Genomic DNA, 25,267 nt, shown 5'->3' on the forward strand with positions numbered 1-25,267 from the left:
GCTATCTGGTGGGAGATGTAGCAATTTAATATAGGCCTGCTATCTGGTGGGAGATGTAAGCAATTTAATATAGGCCTGCTATCTGGTGGGAGATGTAGCAATTTAATATAGGCCTGCTATCTGGTGGGAGATGTAGCAATTTAATATAGGCCTGCTATCTGGTGGGAGATGTAGCAATTTAATATATGCCTGCTATCTCGTGGGAGATGTAGCAATTTAATATAGGCCTGCTATCTGGTGGGAGATGTAAGCAATTTAATATAGGCCTGCTATCTGGTGGGAGATGTAGCAATTTAATATAGGCCTGCTATCTGGTGGGAGATGTAAGCAATTTAATATAGGCCTGCTATCTGGTGGGAGATGTAGCAATTTAATATAGGCCTGCTATCTGGTGGGAGATGTAGCATTTTAATATAGGCCTGCTATCTGGTGGGAGATGTAGCAATTTAATATAGGCCTGCTATCTGGTGGGAGATGTAGCAATTTAATATAGGCCTGCTATCTGGTGGGAGATGTAGCAATTTAATATAGGCCTGCTATCTGGTGGGAGATGTAGCAATTTAATATAGGTCTGCTATCTGGTGGGAGAGGTAGCTGTTTAATATAGGCCTGCTATCTGGTGGGAGATGTAGCAATTTAATATAGGCCTGCTATCTGGTGGGAGATGTAGCAATGTAATATAGGCCTGCTATCTGTTGGGAGATGTAGCTGTTTAATATAGGTCTGCTCTCTGATGGAAGATGTGGTATTTAATATAGGCCTGCTATCTGGTGGGAGATGTAAGCAATTTAATATAGGCCTGCTATCTGGTGGGAGATGTAGCAATTTAATATAGGCCTGCTATCTGGTGGGAGATGTAGCAATTTAATATAGGCCTGCTATCTGGTGGGAGATGTAACAATTTAATTTAGGCCTGCTATCTGGTGGGTGATGTAGTAGTTTAATATAGGCCTGCTTCCCTGGTGGGAGATGTAACAATTTAATATAGGCCTGCTATCTGGTGGGAGATGTAGCAATTTAATATAGACCTGATATCTGGTGGGAGATGTAGCAATGTAATATAGGCCTGCCATCTGGTGGGAGATGTAGCAATTTAATATAGGCCTGTTATCTGGTGGGAGATGTAGCAATTTAATATAGGCCTGCTATCTTGTGGGAGATGTAGCAATGTAATATAGGCCTGCTATCAGGTGGGAGATGTAGCAATTTAATATAGGCCTGCTATCTGGTGGGAGATGTAGCAATTTAATATAAGTCTGCTATCATTGAGAGATGTAGCAATGTAATATAGGCCTGCTATCTGGTGGGAGATGTAGCAATTTAATATAGGCCTGCTATCTGGTGGGAGATGTAGCAATTTTAATATAGGCCTGCTATCTGGTGGGAGATGTAGCAATTTAATATAGGCTTGCTATCTGGTGGGAGATGTAGCAATTTAATATAGGCCTGCTATCTGGTGGGAGATGTAGTAATTTAATATAGGCCTGCTATCTGGTGGGAGATGTAGCAATTTAATATAGGCCTGCTATCTAGTGGGAGATGTAGCAATTTAATATAGGCCTGCTATCTGGTGGGCGATGTAGCAATTTAATATAGGCCTGCTATCTGGTGGGAGATGTAGCTGTTTAATATAGGCCTGCTATCTAGTGGGAGATGTAGCAAAGTAATATAGGCCTGCTATCTGGTGGGAGATGTAGCAATTTAATATAGGCCTGCTATCTGGTGGGAGATGTAACAATTTAATATAGGCCTGCTATCTGGTGGGAGATGTAGTAATTTAATATAGGCCTGCTATCTGGTGGGAGATGTAGCAATTTAATATAGGTCTGCTATCTGGTGAGAGATGTAGCAATGTAATATAGGCCTGCTATCTGGTGGGAGATGTAGTAATTTAATATAGGCCTGCTATCTGGTGGGAGATGTAGTAATTTAATATAGGCCTGCTATCTGGTGGTAGATGTAGCAATTTAATATAGGCCTGCTATCTGGTGGGAGATGTAGCAATTTAATATAGGCCTGCTATCTGGTGGGAGATGTAAGCAATTTAATATAGGCCTGCTATCTGGTGGGAGATGTAGCAATTTAATATAGGCCTGCTATCTGGTGGGAGATTTAGCATTTTAATATAGGCCTGCTATCTGGTGGGAGATGTAGCAATTTAATATAGGTCTGCTATCTGGTGGGAGAGGTAGCTGTTTAATATAGGCCTGCTATCTGGTGGGAGATGTAGCAATTTAATATAGGCCTGCTATCTGGTGGGAGATGTAACAATTTAATTTAGGCCTGCTATCTGGTGGGTGATGTAGTAGTTTAATATAGGCCTGCTTCCCTGGTGGGAGATGTAACAATTTAATATAGGCCTGCTATCTGGTGGGAGATGTAGCAATTTAATATAGGCCTGCTATCTGGTGGGCGATGTAGCAATTTAATATAGGCCTGCTATCTGGTGGGAGATGTAGCTGTTTAATATAGGCCTGCTATCTAGTGGGAGATGTAGCAAAGTAATATAGGCCTGCTATCTGGTGGGAGATGTAGCAATTTAATATAGGCCTGCTATCTGGTGGGAGATGTAACAATTTAATATAGGCCTGCTATCTGGTGGGAGATGTAGTAATTTAATATAGGCCTGCTATCTGGTGGGAGATGTAGCAATTTAATATAGGTCTGCTATCTGGTGAGAGATGTAGCAATGTAATATAGGCCTGCTATCTGGTGGGAGATGTAGTAATTTAATATAGGCCTGCTATCTGGTGGGAGATGTAGTAATTTAATATAGGCCTGCTATCTGGTGGTAGATGTAGCAATTTAATATAGGCCTGCTATCTGGTGGGAGATGTAGCAATTTAATATAGGCCTGCTATCTGGTGGGAGATGTAAGCAATTTAATATAGGCCTGCTATCTGGTGGGAGATGTAGCAATTTAATATAGGCCTGCTATCTGGTGGGAGAATTAGCATTTTAATATAGGCCTGCTATCTGGTGGGAGATGTAGCAATTTAATATAGGTCTGCTATCTGGTGGGAGAGGTAGCTGTTTAATATAGGCCTGCTATCTGGTGGGAGATGTAGCAATTTAATATAGGCCTGCTATCTGGTGGGAGATGTAACAATTTAATTTAGGCCTGCTATCTGGTGGGTGATGTAGTAGTTTAATATAGGCCTGCTTCCCTGGTGGGAGATGTAACAATTTAATATAGGCCTGCTATCTGGTGGGAGATGTAGCAATTTAATATAGACCTGATATCTGGTGGGAGATGTAGCAATGTAATATAGGCCTGCCATCTGGTGGGAGATGTAGCAATTTAATATAGGCCTGTTATCTGGTGGGAGATGTAGCAGTTTAATATAGGCCTGCTATCTTGTGGGAGATGTAGCAATGTAATATAGGCCTGCTATCAGGTGGGAGATGTAGCAATTTAATATAGGCCTGCTATCTGGTGGGAGTTGTAGCAATTTAATATAAGTCTGCTATCATTGAGAGATGTAGCAATGTAATATAGGCCTGCTATCTGGTGGGAGATGTAGCAATTTAATATAGGCCTGCTATCTGGTGGGAGATGTAGCAATTTTAATATAGGCCTGCTATCTGGTGGGAGATGTAGCAATTTAATATAGGCTTGCTATCTGGTGGGAGATGTAGCAATTTAATATAGGCCTGCTATCTGGTGGGAGATGTAGTAATTTAATATAGGCCTGCTATCTGGTGGGAGATGTAGCAATTTAATATAGGCCTGCTATCTAGTGGGAGATGTAGCAATTTAATATAGGCCTGCTATCTGGTGGGCGATGTAGCAATTTAATATAGGCCTGCTATCTGGTGGGAGATGTAGCTGTTTAATATAGGCCTGCTATCTAGTGGGAGATGTAGCAAAGTAATATAGGCCTGCTATCTGGTGGGAGATGTAGCAATTTAATATAGGCCTGCTGTCTGGTGGGAGATGTAACAATTTAATATAGGCCTGCTATCTGGTGGGAGATGTAGTAATTTAATATAGGCCTGCTATCTGGTGGGAGATGTAGCAATTTAATATAGGTCTGCTATCTGGTGAGAGATGTAGCAATGTAATATAGGCCTGCTATCTGGTGGGAGATGTAGTAATTTAATATAGGCCTGCTATCTGGTGGGAGATGTAGTAATTTAATATAGGCCTGCTATCTGGTGGTAGATGTAGCAATTTAATATAGGCCTGCTATCTGGTGGGAGATGTAGCAATTTAATATAGGCCTGCTATCTGGTGGGAGATGTAAGCAATTTAATATAGGCCTGCTATCTGGTGGGAGATGTAGCAATTTAATATAGGCCTGCTATCTGGTGGGCGATGTAGCAATTTAATATAGGCCTGCTATCTGGTGGGAGATGTAGCTGTTTAATATAGGCCTGCTATCTAGTGGGAGATGTAGCAAAGTAATATAGGCCTGCTATCTGGTGGGAGATGTAGCAATTTAATATAGGCCTGCTATCTGGTGGGAGATGTAACAATTTAATATAGGCCTGCTATCTGGTGGGAGATGTAGTAATTTAATATAGGCCTGCTATCTGGTGGGAGATGTAGCAATTTAATATAGGTCTGCTATCTGGTGAGAGATGTAGCAATGTAATATAGGCCTGCTATCTGGTGGGAGATGTAGTAATTTAATATAGGCCTGCTATCTGGTGGGAGATGTAGTAATTTAATATAGGCCTGCTATCTGGTGGTAGATGTAGCAATTTAATATAGGCCTGCTATCTGGTGGGAGATGTAGCAATTTAATATAGGCCTGCTATCTGGTGGGAGATGTAAGCAATTTAATATAGGCCTGCTATCTGGTGGGAGATGTAGCAATTTAATATAGGCCTGCTATCTGGTGGGAGATTTAGCATTTTAATATAGGCCTGCTATCTGGTGGGAGATGTAGCAATTTAATATAGGTCTGCTATCTGGTGGGAGAGGTAGCTGTTTAATATAGGCCTGCTATCTGGTGGGAGATGTAGCAATTTAATATAGGCCTGCTATCTGGTGGGAGATGTAACAATTTAATTTAGGCCTGCTATCTGGTGGGTGATGTAGTAGTTTAATATAGGCCTGCTTCCCTGGTGGGAGATGTAACAATTTAATATAGGCCTGCTATCTGGTGGGAGATGTAGCAATTTAATATAGACCTGATATCTGGTGGGAGATGTAGCAATGTAATATAGGCCTGCCATCTGGTGGGAGATGTAGCAATTTAATATAGGCCTGTTATCTGGTGGGAGATGTAGCAGTTTAATATAGGCCTGCTATCTTGTGGGAGATGTAGCAATGTAATATAGGCCTGCTATCAGGTGGGAGATGTAGCAATTTAATATAGGCCTGCTATCTGGTGGGAGTTGTAGCAATTTAATATAAGTCTGCTATCATTGAGAGATGTAGCAATGTAATATAGGCCTGCTATCTGGTGGGAGATGTAGCAATTTAATATAGGCCTGCTATCTGGTGGGAGATGTAGCAATTTTAATATAGGCCTGCTATCTGGTGGGAGATGTAGCAATTTAATATAGGCTTGCTATCTGGTGGGAGATGTAGCAATTTAATATAGGCCTGCTATCTGGTGGGAGATGTAGTAATTTAATATAGGCCTGCTATCTGGTGGGAGATGTAGCAATTTAATATAGGCCTGCTATCTAGTGGGAGATGTAGCAATTTAATATAGGCCTGCTATCTGGTGGGCGATGTAGCAATTTAATATAGGCCTGCTATCTGGTGGGAGATGTAGCTGTTTAATATAGGCCTGCTATCTAGTGGGAGATGTAGCAAAGTAATATAGGCCTGCTATCTGGTGGGAGATGTAGCAATTTAATATAGGCCTGCTGTCTGGTGGGAGATGTAACAATTTAATATAGGCCTGCTATCTGGTGGGAGATGTAGTAATTTAATATAGGCCTGCTATCTGGTGGGAGATGTAGCAATTTAATATAGGTCTGCTATCTGGTGAGAGATGTAGCAATGTAATATAGGCCTGCTATCTGGTGGGAGATGTAGTAATTTAATATAGGCCTGCTATCTGGTGGGAGATGTAGTAATTTAATATAGGCCTGCTATCTGGTGGTAGATGTAGCAATTTAATATAGGCCTGCTATCTGGTGGGAGATGTAGCAATTTAATATAGGCCTGCTATCTGGTGGGAGATGTAAGCAATTTAATATAGGCCTGCTATCTGGTGGGAGATGTAGCAATTTAATATAGGCCTGCTATCTGGTGGGAGATTTAGCATTTTAATATAGGCCTGCTATCTGGTGGGAGATGTAGCAATTTAATATAGGTCTGCTATCTGGTGGGAGAGGTAGCTGTTTAATATAGGCCTGCTATCTGGTGGGAGATGTAGCAATTTAATATAGGCCTGCTATCTGGTGGGAGATGTAGCAATGTAATATAGGCCTGCTATCTGGTGGGAGATGTAGCAATTTAATATAGGTCTGCTCTCTGATGGAAGATGTGGTATTTGATATAGGCCTGCTATCTGGTGGGAGATGTAAGCAATTTAATATAGGCCTGCTATCTGGTGGGAGATGTAGCAATTTAATATAGGCCTGCTATCTGGTGGGAGATGTAGCTGTTTAATATAGGCCTGCTATCTGGTGGGAGATGTAGCAATTTAATATAGGCCTGCTATCTGGTGGGAGATGTAGCTGTTTAATATAGGTCTGCTCTCTGATGGAAGATGTGGTATTTAATATAGGCCTGCCATCTAGTGGGAGATGTAACAATTTCATATAGACCTTCTATCTGGTGGGAGATGTAGGAATTTAATATAGGCCTGCCATCTAGTGGGAGATGTAGGAATTTATTATAGGCCTGACATCTAGTGGGAGATGCTATCTGCTATCTGGTGAGTGATGTAGCAATTTCATGTAGGCCTGCTAGAATTCAATGCCAGAGATTCTGTAGCGGTACAGGCATGGGCTTCTTTAATAAGGGTCAGTTTTCTCTTATTCCCTACTATTTGTTTTTGAATGAGGTCAGTTGACTTCTAGTCTCCCCTTAGGACCCCAGCTGAGCTCCAGAGCAGGAGGGTTTGAGTGAGAAGTCTCTCTGAGTGACACCGGTTTGTGATATGCCGGCTGCGTGAGGACACAGAGGGAACCACGAGCCTCCAGCACGCCATATCTCATCTCTTTACTTGAAATCAGTTTACGCCTCTTCTCAAATCCATCGCGTTAATGTCACACTATGTCACCCTCTCATGTAGGTACTGTATATGCTGTGCATTTCTGGAACATTTTAGCCTTGTCATGCTCTCTCCACCCGTCCTAATGTGACTTTCTTGTCTCTTGTCATACTACAGTACTTGGCAGAGGCACAATTAGCACCAATGGATCTATGAGTAGGATTCAATCTGTAAAGTATAGCCGCGGGATGTAGGGGTGCTGAGGGTGCTGCAGACCACTTGAAAAAAACCATTATACTAATTTATTTTCTTTTTAATAATCCCCACAAAATGTGTGAACTAGGCCTTTATTACTCCTGTATGAACAGAGAACAATACTTGTCAGCAGAGTGGAGAACCCCCCCCCCCCCCGGACAAAAATGATCCTCAGTCACATCCCTCGTCAGACCAAGAAGTTCCACAGCACCTTTTTGATTATGAATGTTTTATGGAGTATTCTAGAGTTGATAATCCACTACCACATGATTATTGCGCCTCAAGAGCACATTTATCATTGACAGCAGAGGAAACCATACTTTCCCCTAACAGGTGTAAATTATTAAATGGCTGACTGTTGGTCTGAATAGTCTCTTACCTCATGTGATGATATGACTAGGGCAGCAAACTGCCATTTCTGGGCTTCACTACCATACAAAAATACATGGTACCATGTTGTTGAAACAGGTATATTTAACATGGGTACTCAAATCTAATTTCATTAGTCACATACACAGTTGACAGCAGGTATAAAATGTGCAGTTATATGCTTATTTGTTAACTCCCTCAAAATGCCTCTCTCAACCATGCTCCCTTTTCAATGCTCCCTCAACAATTCTCCCTTATCAATGGTCTCTCAACAATGCAATACATTAATATTAATAATAACATTAAAAGTCCAGTCAGAAATAACAAGTAATAGTAATAGTAACATAGAAATGTACATAATTGAGCATAATACTGTATGTGGGAGAGCATCAAAGCACTTCTTTAGGTTCTTCCAATGAGGACTGAGGGTATATACCATATATCTTCCTCACTTTTTATTGTTGTCAATACAAACCCCCCCTTGCTTGTTAGAGCAGTTGAACTTACTTGCAGCGGACAGTGTAAACTGCAGTATTCTGCCTACTTCAGAGTAAGAAGCAATTTACAAAAGACCATAACACTGCCCAGGATTTTCTGCAATAAGTTAGATTGGTGTTTTTATACTAAATAGTGTTTCTTCTGATATAGATTTGTTGTGGATTAAAAAAACGACAAATATTTTTTGTGACTTTGTTTTATTGATGTCCTATTCCCTCTATTTCGTCACGCTCCAGTGTTAACATCACTGGATCTCTCTGCTTGTGTTTCTAGTTCTCATTATGGTACTGTATAGGAGGACAGCATATCGTAGGATTGATATTATTCTGGATATGTGACGCTTTCTTTCTTTTGAGGCATGCAAGTTTGTAATGTGCCGAAGTAGATGTGTGTATGTGTTTAATTGTTTTAATCTAAAGGGTCAAAATCGTAATTTGCTATTATTATATAACATACTGTGAATGTGGGTCTGTAAATCAAAACATATTATGTAAAGGTATTGTAAGTTTTACAGTGTTTTAAGTTATCAGAGTTTTAGTAACGTGATCTATACATCTTCAATCGTAGTATTATTTGAAATTATTGATTTGATTATGAAGACACTTAACTGTCGCTGCTTTTTTAAACTTTGACATTATGGTCAAAGTGAAAGGCAACTTGCTGTCCCTAAAGCTACTTCAGGCTCTGCTCAAACGCTACAACCCAACCTGAGTTCTTCATTCTGACACTTCTGGTCTCTTGCCCCTCCCACCACTTCGGGAGGGGAACTCCTAGTCAACCCAGTCCAAACTCTTCTCTGTCCTGGCACCCCAATGGTGGAACCAGCTTCCCCCTGAAGGTAAGACAGCAGAGTCCCTGCCCATTTTCCAAAAGCATCTGAGTGTAACGGCTTTCGTTGATGGAAGGAGAGGAGGACCAAAATGCACCGTGGTACGTATCCATAATATCTTTTAATGAAAATGAATACAAAATACAAAAAGAACAAGAGAATCAAAATGAAAACCGAAACAGTCCTGAATGGTGCAAACACTGAAACGGAAAACAACTACCCACAACCCATAGTGGGAAAACAGGCTACCTAAGTATGATTCTCAATCTTAGACAACGATCGACACCTGCCTCTGATTGAGAACCATACTAGGCCAAACACATAGAACTAAAACATACAGAACAAAACATAGAAAAACAACATAGAATGCCCACCCCAACTCACACCCTGACCAAACTAAAATAAAGACATAAACAAGGAACTAAGGTCAGAACGTGACACTGAGACTCTTTGGGTTCATGCCCCCTTCCCCTCATCAGCATGGGAGGGGTGGCACCAGCCGTGACTAAGCATTGTTAGTGTCAGTTATATATTTATTTATTCTACCTTTATTAAACTAGGCAAGTCAGTTAAGAACAAATTCTTATTTTCAATGACGGCCTAGGAACAGTGGGTTAACTGCCTTGTTCAAGGGCAGAACGACATATTTTTACCTTGTCAGCTCAGGGATTCAACCTTGCAACCTTTCGGTTGCAAGTCCAATGCTCTAAACACTAGGCTGCCTGCCACCCCATGTCCGCAGGCAGAGTATATAGTACTCTGCATTGTCTGTAAGGAATAATCTCTCAGCAACACACACTTCGGAGCGTGCGGTTGATGTCTTCATTATTGCAATAATTAATAGATATTAAATAATGATGATTGTTTGAAGAAATTACAAAGTCTTTCTCATACAATTAGAATATTCCACTACACTTTGAACGTTTCTTCAAGGCCAGTCGCAAAAACAATCAAGCGCTATGATGAAACAGGCTCTCATGACAACCGCCACAGGAAAGGAAGACCCAAAGTTATCTCTGCTGCAGAGGATAAGTTCATTAGAGTTACCAGCCTCAGTAATTGCAGCCGAAATAAATGCTTCACAGAGTTCAAGTAACAGACGCATCTCAACATCAACTGTTCAGAGGAGACTGTGTGAATCAGGCCTTCATGGTCGAATTGCAAAGGACGAACTGCAAAGAAACCACTACTAAAGGACACTAATAAGAAGAGACTTGCTTGGGTCAAGAAACACAATCAATGGACACTAGACCAGTGGAAATCTGTTCTTTGAGTTCAAATGTGAGATTTTGGGTTCCAACCGCTGGGTCTTTGTGAGACGCAGAGTAGGTGAACGGATGATCTCTACATGTGTAGTTCCCACCGTGAAACATAGTGACACTGTCAGTGTCAAATTTATTTAGAATTCAAGGCACACTTAACCAGCATGGCTATTACAGCATTCTGTAATGATACACCATCCCATCTGGTTTGCGCATAGCGGGACTATCATTTGTTATCAACAGGACAATGACCCAACACACCTCCAGACTGTGTAAGGGCTATTTTGAAAAAGAATGAGAGGGATGGAGTGAGGGAGAGGGATGGAGTGCTGCATCAGATGATCTGGCCTCCACAATCACCTGACCTCAACCCAATTGAGATGGTTTGGGATGAGTTGGACTGCAGAGTGAAGAAAAAGGAGCCTACAAGTGCTCATCATATGTGGGAACTCATTCAAGACTGTTGAAAAAGCATTCCAGTTGAAGCTGGTTGAGAGAATGCCAAGAATGTGCAAAGTTGTCATAAAGGCAAAGGGTGGCTACATTGAAGAATCACAAGTATAACATATATTATTTTTTTTTTTTTAAAGTTCTCATTTACAACTGCGACCTGGCCAAGATAAAGCAAAGCAGTGCGACAAAAAACAACACAGAGTTACACATAAACAAATGTACAATCAATAACATAATAGAAAAATATATGTACAGTGTGTGCAAATGTAGAGGAGTAGGGAGGTAAGACAATAAATAGTCCATAGAGGCAAAATAATTACAATTTAGCATTAACACTGGAGTGATAGATGTGCAGATGATGATGTGCAAGTAGAGATACTAGGGTGCAAAAGAGCATAAACATATTTTTGATTTGTTTATTAATAATTTTGGTACTACATAATTGCATATGTGTTATTTAATGGTCTTCACTATTATTCTACAATGTAAAAAACAGTACAAATAAAGAAAAACCCTTGAATGACAAGGTGTGTCCAAACTTTTGACTGGTACTGTCACGCCCTGACCTTAGAGATCCTTATTTATTCTCTATGTTTGGTTAGGTCAGGGTGTGACTCAGGTGGGAGAATCTATGTTTTCTATTTCTTTGTGTTTTTGGCTGAGTATGGTTCCCAATCAGAGACAGCTGTCTATCGTTGTCTCTGATTGGGGATCATATATAGGTTGTCATTTTCCGTTTGGGTTTTGTGGGGAGTTATTTTCTGTTTAGCTGTTTTGTTGCCTGACAGAACTGTGTGCTTTTGTTTTTTCTACTTTGTTATTTTGTTGTGGTGTTCAGTTTATTAAAAATCATGAACGTCTACTATGCTGCACCTTGGTCTCCTTCTTCATCCAACGACACACGTTACAGGTACTGTATGTATGTGTACAGTGCCTTTGGAAAGTGTTCAGACCCCTTGACCTTTTCCACATTTTGTTAATAAGTTACAGACTTATTCTAAAATTTATGAAAATATATAAATAATACCCAGCAATCTACACAAAATACCCCAGCATGACAAAGCAAAAACAGCTTTTTAGAGATATATATATATATATTTTTTTACCTTTATTTAACTAGGCAAGTCAGTTAAGAACAAATTCTTATTTTCAATGACGGCCAAATTGACGGCCAAATTTCTGTGCATCTGTAAAAGTTTGTGAGTGCTTTTGGTGACAAGCCAAATTTCTTCAGTCTCCATGCTGTCTGTGTGGGTGGACCATTTCAGTTTGTCCGTGATGTGTACGCCAAGGAACTTAAAACTCTCCACCTTCTCCACTACTGTCCCGTCGATGTGGATAGGGGCCTGCTCCCTCTGGTTTCCTGAAGTCTACAATCATCTTCTTTGTTTTGTTGACATTGAGTGTGAGGTTATTTTCCTGACACCACACTCCGAGGGCCCTCACCTCCTCCCTGTAGGCCGCCTCGTCGTTGTTGGTAATCAAGCCTACCACTGTAGTGCTGTCTGCAAACTTGATGATTGTGCTGGAGGCGTGCATGTCCACGCAGTCATGGGTGAACAGGGAGTACAGGAGAGGGCTGAGAACGCACCCTTGTGGGGCCTCAGTGTTGAGGATCAGCGGGGTGGAGATGTTGTTACCTACCCTCACCACCTGGGGGCGGCCCGTCAGGAAGTCCAGTACCCAGTTGCACAGGGCGGGGTCGAGACCCAGGGTCTAGAGCTTATTGATAAGTTTGGAGGGTACTATGGTGTTGAATGTTGAGCTGTAGTCGATGAACAGCATTCTTACATAGGTATTCCTATTGTCCAGATGGGTTAGGGCAGAGTGCAGGCGATTGCGTCATCTGTGGACCTATTGGGCCTCTTCATGATGACGGAAGTGAGTGCTACGGGGCGATAGTCGTTTAGCTCAGTTACCTTCGCTTTCTTGGGAACAGGAACAATGGTGGCCCTCTTGAAGCATGTGGGAACAGCAGACTGGGATAAGGATTGATTGAATATGTTCGTAAAAACTCACCAGCCAGCTGGTCTGCGCATGCTCTGAGGACGTGGCTGGGGATGTCGTCTGGGTCGGCAGCCTTGCGAGGTTGAACATGTTTAAATGTTTTACTCACGTTGGCTGCAGTGAAGGAGAGCCCGCAGATTTTGGTAGCTGTCTGTGTCATTGGCACTGTGTTGTCCTCAAAGCGAGCAAAGAAGTTGTTTAGTTTGTCTGGGAGCAAGACATCGTGGTCCGCGACGGGGCTGGTTTTCCTTTTGTAGTCCATGATTGACTGTAGACCCTGCCACTTACCTCTCGTGTCTGAGCCGTTTAATTGCGCCTCTACTTTGTCTCTATACTGGCGCTTAGCTTGTTTGATTGCCTTGCGGAGGGAATAGCTAGACTGTTTGTATTTGGTCATGTTTCCGGTCACCTTGCTCTGATTAAAAGCAGTGGTTCGCGCTTTCAGTTTTGCACGAATGCTGCCAGCAATCCACGGTTTCTAGTTGGGGAATGTTTTCATAGACGCTGTGGGTACAACATCACTGATGCACTTGTTAATAAACTCACTCACCGAATCAGCGTATTCATCAATGTTATTGTCCGACGCTATGCGTAACATATCCCAGTCCACTTGATCGAAGCAATCTCGAAGTGTGGAATCCGATTGTTCGGACCAGCGTTGAACAGACCTGAGCACGGGCACTTCCTGTTTTAGTTTCTGTCTATAGGCTGGGAGCAACAAAATGGAGTCGTGGTCAAATTTTACGAAAGAAGGGCGGGGGAGGGATTTATATGCATCGCGGAAGTTAGATAACAATGATCCAGCGTTTTGCCAACCCGGGTCACGCATTCGATATGCTGATAAAATTTAGGGAGCCTTGTTTTCAGATTAGCCTTTTTAAAATCCCCAGCTACAATAAATGCGGCCTCAGGATATGTAATTTCCAGTTTACATAGAGTCAAATGAAGTTCTTTCAGGGCCGTCTATGTGTCTAATTGGGGCGGGATATACACGACTGTGATTATGATCAAAGAGAATTCTCTTAGTAGACAATCAAATCAAATGTATTTATATAGCCCTTCGTACATCAGCTAATATCTCAAAGTGCTGTACAGAAACCCAGCCTAAACCCAAACAGCAAGCAATGCAGGTGTATAAGCACGGTGGCTAGGAAAAACTCCCTAGAAAGGCCAAAACCTAGGAAGAAACCTAGAGAGGAACCAGGCTATGAGGGGTGGCCAGTCCTCTTCTGGCTGTGCCGGGTGGAGATTATAACAGAACATGGCCAAGATGTTCAAATGTTCATAAATGACCAGCATGGTCAAATAATAATAATCACAGTAGTTATCGAGGGTGTAGCAAGTCAGCACCTCAGGAGTAAATGTCAGTTGGCTTTTCAAAGCCGATCATTAAGAGTATCTCTACCGCTCCTGCGGTCTCTAGAGAGTTGAAAACAGCAGGTCTGGGACAGGTAGCACGTCCGGTGGACAGGTCAGGGTTCCATAGCCGCAGGCAGAACAGTTGAAACTGGAACAGCAGCAAGGCCAGGTGGACTGGGGACAGCAAGGAGTCATCATGCCCAGTAGTCCTGACGCATGGTCCTAGGGCTCAGGTCCTCCGAGAGAGAGAAAGAAAGAGAGAAGGAGAGAATTAGCGAGAGCATACTTAAATTCACACAGGACACCGGATAAGACATGAGAAATACTCCAGATATAACAAACTGACCCTAGCCCCCTGACACATAAACTACTGCAGTAGGCATGCGGTCGGCATTTGGTTGTAAGGAATTCTAGGTCAGGTGAACAAAAGGAATTGAGTTCCTGTATGTTGTTATGATCAAACCACGTCTCGTTAATCATAAGGCATACACCCTCGCCCTTCTTCTTACCAGAGAGATGATTGTTTCTGTTGGCGCGATGCGTGAAGAAACCAGGTGGCTGTACCGACTCTGATGACATATGTGAGCCATGTTTCCGTGAATCAAAGAACGTTACAATCCATGGGAAATGTTCTGAGCCTGTGTTGAGACCTGATTAGAATTTAAAGTTGTTGTTTTTTTGGGGGGGGTCTTTATTATAAACCCGGACAGTAGGTGGCAGAACGCACATTTAATTATTGCGAACGCCACTATACCATAGAAGAAGAAAATGAGGCCTTTCGTTTGGTTTTGAGTCTGGTCATGCATTTTTTGTACATCACCATCTGAACAAAAAATAACCTGCTCGGACTGGCCGAATAAGAGGTCAAGAAGGACCTTGCCCTGGACAAATGGTAAGGTGGCTGTCTCCTGATTACAGACATTCAACATCTAGTTGCACGTGCTTACTTCCCACATTTATGCACACATCATATAAGGTTAGAGACCATGTAGCTAGGCGTAAGACATAACGATTAAGGATACAGACCCCGTGGTTAGGCCTAAGACCCCTAGACATAATGTATCCGGTTTCAGACCACGTAGCTAGGCCTAAGACTCCTAGACATAAAATGTCAGGTTACAGACCATGTAGCTGGACCTAAGACCCCTAGACATAACGATCGCAGCAAACTTAGTTGGTTAATTATTGGTTTCATAACATATGGGAGTTAATTGTTAGAGGTTAGCATTGGTAGTGTTAGTCTGGGTGGTTTTTAACCAGTATGGTTCATAATGTTGCTTGTGCATTTTGTTGAGTGTGTAGCAGGGCTTTGTGTCGAGCTAGCATGCTAGGTGAAGTTTTCAGTAGCGTTAGTGAGTTTCAGTTTCCTGGATAGCAAGCTGGCTCATGGTTTTGGTCAACAGAAAAGTTTGGGGTGGAAGCCAGGAGGTTGGGTAAACTGTTTGCAGCTGGTAGTCGTTAGCTATTGTAGGGCTTATGTTTTTTTTGCTCGTGGGCCGGACATTTTGTGTTGAGCACTTTGGCTATGGTTTTGGTAGCTTAGTTGGCACTGTTGCAGAAATAGATTTCCAGGTTTGGAGTCTGGATCAGCAAACAGGGGACATCCAGAGGACATTCGGCGACGTTCCTATTCGGTCCCTTAAGGGTTTCGGTCTGACATTATCCCACTGACGTTCTGAGAACGTTTTCAGTACGTTGCGTGATGGTCTCAAGGAAGCGTTCTCTGCGGGACCTTTGTCTATTTCCCTGTATGTTCCCAGGACGTCACTGAGGACCATGTCAGGACCTTTTTAGAACGTTCTCAGGGTTTTTCATTTTACAAGTCCTTAGGACGTCTCGTGATGGTCCCAAGGGAACGTTCTTTGGGGGACCTTTTTAATAGGTCCTGGTTTGACCCGGGGTCATTTTCAGGACGTTCTTAGGACATTGTGTCATGGTCCCCTGATAGTTTTGTCTACATCACCAGTTTGTCAGTTTGTCAATGCATTTGAATAAAAAGTTAGCAAAAATAGATAAGCTTTTGCTACCATGTATTTTAATTTTTTTTTACTTTTATTTAACCAGGGAAAAAGACATTGAGACCTTGGTCTCATTTGCAAATGTGCCATGGGAACATTACAGAAAATACAATTATACCCAATTTAAAACACAAAATGTAATTGCAAATATTATATAAACAATCAAACAAAACAAACACATTTATCAATTTAAAGATCCCTAGCCTTTCTCCTAAACTGACCCAGAGACAAATGAAACATCACAGGGTTGGTTAATGATAGGGGCCTGATAGGAAATTTACCCAACTCTGTGGAAACACGTGGAGTCTCCATCATTAACCAACCCTGTGATCTAGTGTTGTAATCTGAGTTTCTATATTTCAACAATGATGTTAAGTAAATTGGTAGTTTATTGAGTAAGGCTTTATAAACAAAAAGAGGATAATGAAGTGACCTACGTGTTTTTAGCGAGGTCCAATTAAATTTATGATAAAGGATACAGTGGTGTCAAAACTGTCAGATGTTATAAAACTAAGTGAGATATGATAAATTGTGTCCAAGGGCTTCAAATCAGTGGTAGCTGCATTCATGTATGTAATATCGCCATAATCTATGACAGGAATAAATGTAGACTGAATGATCTGTTTTCTACTATTTAATGAAAGGCCCTATTCCTATAGAACAGGGGTGTCAAACTCATTCCACGGAGGGCCTTGTGTCTGCAGGTTTTTGGTCTTTCCTTTCAATAAAGCCCTAGACAACCAGGTGTGGGGAGTTCCTAACTAATTAGTGATGTTAATTCATCAATCAAGTACAAGGGTGGAGCGAAAACCCGCAGACACTCGGCCCTCCATGGAATGAGTTTGACACCTGTGCTATAGAAGAAGCTCAACTTAATTATTAATTTCTTCACTAACTCGTCAACATGCTTTTTAAGAGAGCTTTTCGTCAATCAAGAAAAATACCTGTCTATTTGTGGAAGAATGACTCTGATTAACTCATTAGTTATATCTCAGTTTACCTATTTGTTTATGGCCTTGTCAACACAGAACAACTTATTTTTTAAATTATATAAGAAAAAAATATTCAATTTTATTTGAAACGGCAAGCCAGACAAAATAAAACGGGCCTATTCATATAATGAATATAAATTCTGAGTGCAGAAATGATTAAATATTAAAGCATTAGACCTTTTACAAAGGATTTAGTCATACAAAAGTTATTCTTAAATCCAAACTGTTTCTCTGGCAGATTAGTAAGAATGTCTCCCATGTTCAAGAATGACCTGTTGCTGTCCCCTGGGGGAATGGAGTGTGGAAGTGTATCCTGTAAAGTGTTTGTCTATGTCCTAACACTAACCTTGTCTTCATATCATAACATACTGACCTAAGATCATTGCGCCACAGTTAATGCCATGGTCTGTAATCTCTCTCACGAGAATGGAACTCATCAATGCTATGGGGCTCTGGGAGAATCTTTATCCTTACACCTGGCTGCAGACAGCAGTAATGAAGAAATAATATAGAAAAAGATTTTAATCGAATTCTGCAATTCAAAACTGGAGATCTAAATTGCATCAGGATTATGTGAATAGCTCTGAGTTCTTTAACAATGGAACATTCAGACTGGACAGAGTTATAGAGGAAGACAGTGGAGATTACCAATTGGAAACATATAATTCAGAGGGAGCAGTGTTGCGCAGAGTCAACATGCTACTTGAGATACAAGGTACAGAACTGTTTAATTTTTTTGTTTGGCCTAAATACTTCATGCATCCTTTTACTGTTTAGGGGGATTTCTGAAAGGTCGCCAGGATGTCAGTGCCTCAATAGGTTTGAACTAGAGGACTTGGCAGCAGAGAGAGTATATTGCTAAATCATACAATACTTTAGATATAATGTTTGCATGAATGGCCAGAATCTGACCAGGAGTGTAGCCTATGACCACTACCAGAACAGTGTCATCATACTGAAGAGTGATGTGACAGGAACCCTGACCTGTATGGTTCAGAATAAAGTTAGCAGCAGCAGCTCCACTATTGATCTCTCCTTGGCCTGCTCAGGTAATCTCAGGACAGTTGACTTCATTCCCACCTTTTGAAATAAGAGTACAACTCTGTTTCATTTAGCTGGTCAACAAGTGTTGTGTTCTGATGTTTTCTTTCTAGTTGTCTCTTCCCAGTTTCCTTCAGTAGCTGTGACAGTGTCTGTGGCTCTGACTGTTGGAACTCTCACACTACTTGCACTGTTTGTCGTTATTAACCATCTATGCAAGAAACAAAGATCCAGATTTGATACTTCAGGTAAAATGTTATAAGTAATTTAGTTTCACGTCCAGACCATAAATTTGAAATGTTGAATAAACATGACATTTTGTTTCACGTCCAGATTGTACAACAGCTTTTCTTTCACTTTTCAGAAAGCGTTGATGAGGTTGTTGTTTACGCTGATGTGAAAATAGGCCGGCAAAGAAATCAGGCAAGGAAGCAGAGGCCCCCAGCCACAGAGACGGTGGAGCATGGACAGACCAAAATGGCTGTAAACCCGGGTGTGGCTGCCCATAGACTCAAGGCTAGACATTTTAACCACATGTAGCTTTCTAAAGCAGTAATAAGACAAGGGTTGCCTGAACATTATGTGGATGATTGAGTAGATGAGACAGACCATCAAACTTAAAGACTAGTGTCAAATGAACACAACAAGATGACATCATGCATCATGCAAGGAATGCTAGGAAGATGCACTGCATGTAGTTTGTAGTTTGTTAACATGAATTGCTGTCTCATTTTGTAATGTAAATTGTACAATGGTATAACAATTTTAAAGTATTTTGTAACTTTTCAGACCTTAGCTCTATTGCTAGAGTGAACGCATGTGAACATTTCCTGTAAACTGAGCTGCTATATCATACTGTAAATGTAATGCTTTCTTTCTTTTTAGGCATCCATGTTGTTGTAACAATGTCTATTTGAGATCAAATACTCATTTACAATTGTTACATTATATATTGTTAATGAGGGGCTGTAAATAAATAAAGGCTTTGTACATCTTTTACATTGTTTAAAGTATTTAGAGATATTCATTTATTATTTCTTACATATATTGTTGCAGTGACAACTCTACAAAATGTAATTGGTAAGAGAATAAAAGATGAGACAAACCTGCATATAGTTGTATATATTTAAAAAATAATAATTAAGAAATCAAGTTAACGTAAACATTTGACTTTTTAAGTCAGGGGGGGTAGTTTATATTTTTAAGATGTTCACTCCACAATGTACTGACTCTTGCATGATCTGTTATGGAGGTGTAAGGACCACTGGTGAGACATTAGAGATCACCATCAATGTCAAATATTGGACAGTTTGAATGTGAAACTTCAAAGTGCACAATATTTAATTGAATCAGTCCTTTTGAATATAAACCAGACAATGTCTCCCTGTGAAAATAGACTCTACTTGAAGTTATTGTGTACTGTATCACACAAACAGACCAACAGAAAGGCAAAGAGAGACCATGAAAGTGAAATGATTGACCATACAGTGTACTTACTTTGCAAAAAACAAAATCTCCTGCCTTTTTTGATGACATCATACGAACAAATACTTAAAGTAGTCATAAGGAAAACATAACTAGGAAGACACTGATAATGTAGGCATAGTAACATTATGGGCATTCAGGTTAAAACGTGTGCTTATACTGTGAGTCTAATTATTGCCCTTTCAGTTGTTGTCTGGAAGCTATAAATGAAAGGTGTGTCAGCTGACCTCCACATGTCTTAAGATAGAGTGTGAGCACTGAGCGGAGGTCAAACTAACATCACAAACTGAAGCTCAAACTGTTTTCACATGGTAGAGGAGAGGATGTATGATAGGTATGAGAGCCTATCATTTCTAAAATACATCTAGAGCATTTGTCATCCATTCAGTTTGAGAAACCAAACAGGTTAAGATAGAGTGTGGTCACTGAGCAGAGGTCAAACTAACATCACAAACTGAAGCTCAAACTGTTTTCACATGGTAGAGGAGAGGATTTATGATAGGTATGCGGAGAGCATATGATTTCTAAAATACATCTAGAGCATTTGTCATCCATTTCATTCTAGAAAAGGTAAACCATTTTTCTCCACATTTTGGCTTTGGTAAGTTAATTTCCTTGGATAAGATTACTAATTGTGATGACCCACAACAGATGTTGAAATTGTGGAAGATGATTGTTTTTACTGAAATCATACACTTATATTGCTAATGTATTGATATTACAGATATCAGATAATACAGTATTACTATTCCTCTTCCTGCTTCAGTAATGCTGACACTTACAGATGGTGCCAAAACCCCTTGTTCTCATCAAACTACATGGTAGTGAATAATACCTCACAATGTGTAATAAGTTACAACTTCTGTTTTTGAAACAGGTACTTGTATCTGGGTGTTCACACCAAGCAACATGTGACATAAAGAAGTGTTCTCTCCCTGATACGCAAGGAAGTTGTGTTGTCAACCAGCCTGTCTTTCATTTACAGTGCATCCATCATTGACTACTGCTATGTATACCATGTTATATTAACCCTGTAGCTTATTTCACTCTTCTTGTGCAGGCAGAAGAGAAATGATCCCCCTGATAATTATAGTTCTGGTGGCCACAGCGGCGGCACAAGGTAAGACATTATATTACAAAGATTATAATGGAATCAATTGTATTGAACATGAGCTTCTCCATGGTAGGATCCAAAACAGAAATATCAGAAAAATATGATAATTGTTGAAAATGTTCTGTAAATACATATTTACATGTATTCCTTTTAATGGTTACCCAATGTTTAAATCAATAGATCAATGCTATTTTTGTTACCTTTGATACAACTATTTCTTGAAAGCACCTTCAGACATTAATAAATGACTATGTGTGCCTACAATAATATCTATTCTCCACAGCTGGTGCTACGTTCTGTAATCTCACTGAAGAGAGTGGAAACCATCAATGCTATGGGGCTGTGGGAGAATGTTTGTCCTTACATCTGACTGCAAACAGAGATGAAGAAAAAATTACATTGAAGAAAGGTGATAATCGTATTCTGTACTTCCAAACTGGAGAAGACTGGAGATCTAAATTGAATCAGGATTATGTGAATCGCTCCGAGTTCTTTAACAATGGAACATTCAGGCTGGACGGAGTTATAGAGGAAGACTGTGGAGATTACCAATTGGATATATTTAATTCAGAGGGAACAAAGTTGCGGAGAGTCAACATGCAACTTGAGATACAAGGTACAGAAGCGTTTTTTACATAGAGAATCATGTATGTAAGGGAGAAAATATAAACTGCCAGTATTATAGTTACAGTACCAAATGTATAATATGATATTAGCATGAATCAGAGATACCAAGTAGAAAGTTCACCAGTGTTTTGTTAGATCATGCTAAGTGGCAGTAAGATGTTTGTGTTTGTCAGCCCCGGTGTCAGAGCCAGTGTTGTCTTTCCTCTGTCTGCCTCATGGAGAGAGCGAGGTCACATGCTCCTCAGAGGGAGATGGTCTTCAGTACAGCTGGACCCTGAATGGACAGAATCTGACCAGGAGTGTAGCCTATGACCACTACCAGAACAGTGTCATCATACTGAAGAGTGATGTGACAGGAACCCTGACCTGTATGGTTCAGAATAAAGTTAGCAGCAGCAGCTCCACTATTGATCTCTCCTTGGCCTGCCCAGGTAATCTCAGGACAGTTTCCTTCCCACAATGTAAGAATTCAAATGAACTTGACTTGCCCGATAAGATCATTTTATTGATTGGTTATTGTTGACACTGTTGATTAATCCTACTCTCAGAATTCTGTTTGTCTCTTCCCAGTTTTCTCCTCCCAGTTTCGTTTTGTAATTGTGACAGTAGCTATAGCTCTAGCTGTTGGAACTCTTGTCCTACTTCTTGCGGTGTTTGTTGGCGTGAACCGTCTCTGTGGGAAACTGAGATTTGGACATACTACTTCAGGTAAAATTAAGTCATGTTTGTTTCATGGTCAGAATTGACACCTGCTGTTTTATTGGTCTTCTAACCAGTCTTTCCCCAGGTTGCTCTAATGATGAGGGTGCTGCTGTTGTATACGCTGAAGTATTCAATAAAAGAAAGACAGAAGTCAACCAGAAAGCTACAGAGATGATGGAGTATGGAGAAGTCAAAATGGCTGCCAGTCTTAATGAGGAAGAAAGCCCCAAGAATCAGGGGGACTTGGAAATGACAACCAACCAGACATATGACACATCTTCTCTGACAACTTTCGGCAGGACTTAGTAGAAACCAAAAATGTGGGAGTGTATTACTCCCTTGTATATGTTTGTGTTGTCATTTGAGTCTATGTAAATGTATATTGCTTCAAATCTTGAACTTTTAACCCTTTCAACCAAACCTATAAACCAAATGGAGGGACGTTGGTCTGAAACAAAAAAAGTTAAATATCTTCATTTTATGATTGTGTGATGTTTTCAGTGTTTGGGATCTTTTGCAATATTGTATGTTTGCCATCCATTCTCCTTCATTTGCTGCTGACTTGGGTGTGTACTTTATTTGGCAATGTCAGAGTGTTAAATGGTAAATGTAAGAGAGAAACATTGATGAACATGATAGCTTATCTTCCTTGCAATATCATTCTTATTAAACTTGAAAAGCTATTTTACAAGGATGACATCTTATCAGATGTAAATATAATTGAATAAATACATTTGTTTGATAAATAATCTACCTCAGTTCCTCTTTGAGTAACAGAATACACAAACTGCAGGAAAAGTATTCCCACATGCAACAAGTAAACAGCAGAAGGTTATGCATTGAAACAGAAACACACTCACATGAGTATGTACTGTAAATATCCCCAGCATTCATGCCTCACCAGAACTCTCATCTTCCTTTAGATGACTTTACTCAGGTTACAGCAAAGTTAGTAGCAGAAGTGCTTCTTTCAGGAAAGAGGAAAAAGGCATCATGACCTCTGTTCAGACCTGATGCTATTCTCAAAACCTCTGTATAACTTTCTCATACGATTGAGGCCCAGTTTAATTACTTAGATACCTGCCCGCAAATAGAAAACATCTCAGTTGTAACCAAACTATCAAGATGTGTTTTTCACTAGTCAGTCTTTGCAGTGCATGTTCTCAGCAGACAGAGCTGTGGTAAAGGTGGCTATTGGTGAGTCTGTTCTGAAAACAGTTTGATGTGTTTCATCAGAATAAGGGAAGTTAAACTAGGCCCAGAGTGTAAAATGCATCTCCTGGCCAGCAGGTAATTATTATAATTATTAACAATATTGTTTCAGTGAAGTTCAGTCCTAAACTTGGTCTTTGCACCTGCATAAGAATGTATTAAATATCTGTCAAAGTTAAATAGCAAAATATAAAGTATCATGTAAATAACAGAGACATTTTCAAATATTATATCGAAGGGCATACAGTAGGCTAGTGTCAGCACCAACCGAGTCAAGGTCTGTGCTCTGCCAGGAAGCTTTGATAAACACATCAGGTTCAGGCAACTAAGGTAGTCATCAGTGAGTGTCCCAGCCATGAGGCCTTTTGTTGATCGCAAGTGTCAAAGCTGTGTTGACAGTAGTAGCAGCAGGAACTGTCAGGGCGAGGTAGCTACCATGGGAGGAAATGACGACTGTGCTTGAATCCGAAAGTGTGGCAAGTGAAGTGTGTGATCATTAATGAAAAATAGTGAAATCAAAGAATGGAACAAAATGAGCAAAAGTTGTAGTAGAAGACAAGGTCCGGTCCAAAAATGCATTTCTTATTGGACTGCGTTTTTTTGGACAAGTAGATTCATTTGGGAAATCCATTTGTAATATCGAGGACTGTGAAGAAAGCAGTGGGAAAGGTGGATTCAATCAAGGTGACTAAAAGGGCCTTGTTTTGGTTAATTGTTTTGATAAAGAACAGAAGAAGCTGCCCTGGATCTGGCTAAATTGTCCACGTCAGAAGTAACATGTACTGGTCTTCGGAGCAGGGTGCTTGCCAAAGGAGTTATAGCTGGAGTCTCGTTGGATATACAGTGGGGCAAAATAGTATTTAGTCAGACACCAATTGGGCAAGTTCTCCCACTTTAAAAGATTAGAGAGGCCTGTAATTTTCATCATAGGTACACTTCAACTATGACAGACAAAATGAGACGAAAAAAATCCAGAAAATCACATTGTAGGATTTTTAATGAATTTATTTGCAAATTATGGTGGAAAATAAGTATTTGGTCAATAACAAAAGTTTATCTCAATACTTTGTTATATACCCTTTGTTGGCAATGACAGAGGTCAAACGTTTTCTGTAAGTCTTCACAAGGTATTCAAACACTGTTGCTGGTATTTTGGCCCATTCCTCCTTGCAAATCTCCTCTAGAGCAGTGATGTTTTGGGGCTGTTGCTGGGCAACATGGACTTTCAACTCCCTCCAAAGATTTTCTATGGGGTTGAGATCTGGAGACTGGCTAGGCCACTCCAGGACCTTGAAATGCTTCTTACGAAGCCACTCCTTCGTTGCCCGGACGGTGTGTTTGGGATCATTGTCATGCTGAAAGACCCAGCCACGTTTCATCTTCAATGCCCTTGCTGATGGAAGGAGGTTTTCACTCAAAATCTCACGATACATGTCCCCATTCATTCTGTCCTTTACACGGATCAGTCGTCCTGGTCCCTTTGCAGAAAAACAGCCCCAAAGCATGATGTTTCCACCCCCATGCTTCACAGTAGGTATGGTAATCTTTGGATGCAACTCAGCATTCTTTGTCCTCCAAACACGACGAGTTGAGTTTTTACCAAAAAGTTATATTTTGGTTTCATCTGACCATATGACATTCTCCCAATCTTCTTCTGGATCATCCAAATGCTCTCTAGCAAACTTCAGACGGGCCTGGACATGTACTGGCTTAAGCAGGGGGACACGTCTGGCACTGCAAGATTTGAGTCCCTGGCAGCATAGTGTGTTACTGATGGTAGGCTTTGTTACTTTGGTCCCAGCTTTCTGCAGGTCATTCACTAGGTCCCCCCGTGTGGTTCTGGGATTTTTGCTCACCGTTCTTGTGATCATTTTGACCCCATGGGGTGAGATCTTGCGTGGAGCCCCAGATCGAGGGAGA

General features: G+C 40.7%; 1 protein-coding gene across 1 annotated transcript in view; it reads left to right on the plus strand.

Moving 5' to 3' along the window:
• LOC129863509 (uncharacterized) overlaps positions 1–22,823 on the plus strand; it is a 184,315-nt gene extending 161,492 nt beyond the window's left edge. Inside the window, exons 2-6 of the mRNA XM_055935552.1 lie at positions 20,753–20,812; positions 21,090–21,422; positions 21,607–21,864; positions 22,004–22,141; positions 22,221–22,823. Coding sequence (XP_055791527.1) covers positions 20,764–20,812; positions 21,090–21,422; positions 21,607–21,864; positions 22,004–22,141; positions 22,221–22,441 — 999 coding nt within the window. The 5' untranslated portion in view covers positions 20,753–20,763 and the 3' untranslated portion in view covers positions 22,442–22,823. The remainder of the gene's footprint in view (positions 1–20,752; positions 20,813–21,089; positions 21,423–21,606; positions 21,865–22,003; positions 22,142–22,220) is intronic.
• The last annotated feature ends 2,444 nt before the right edge of the window (positions 22,824–25,267 follow it).

Source organism: Salvelinus fontinalis, chromosome 10, assembly GCF_029448725.1.
Source record: "Salvelinus fontinalis isolate EN_2023a chromosome 10, ASM2944872v1, whole genome shotgun sequence".
In the NCBI taxonomy this organism is placed as follows: Eukaryota; Metazoa; Chordata; class Actinopteri; order Salmoniformes; family Salmonidae; genus Salvelinus; species Salvelinus fontinalis.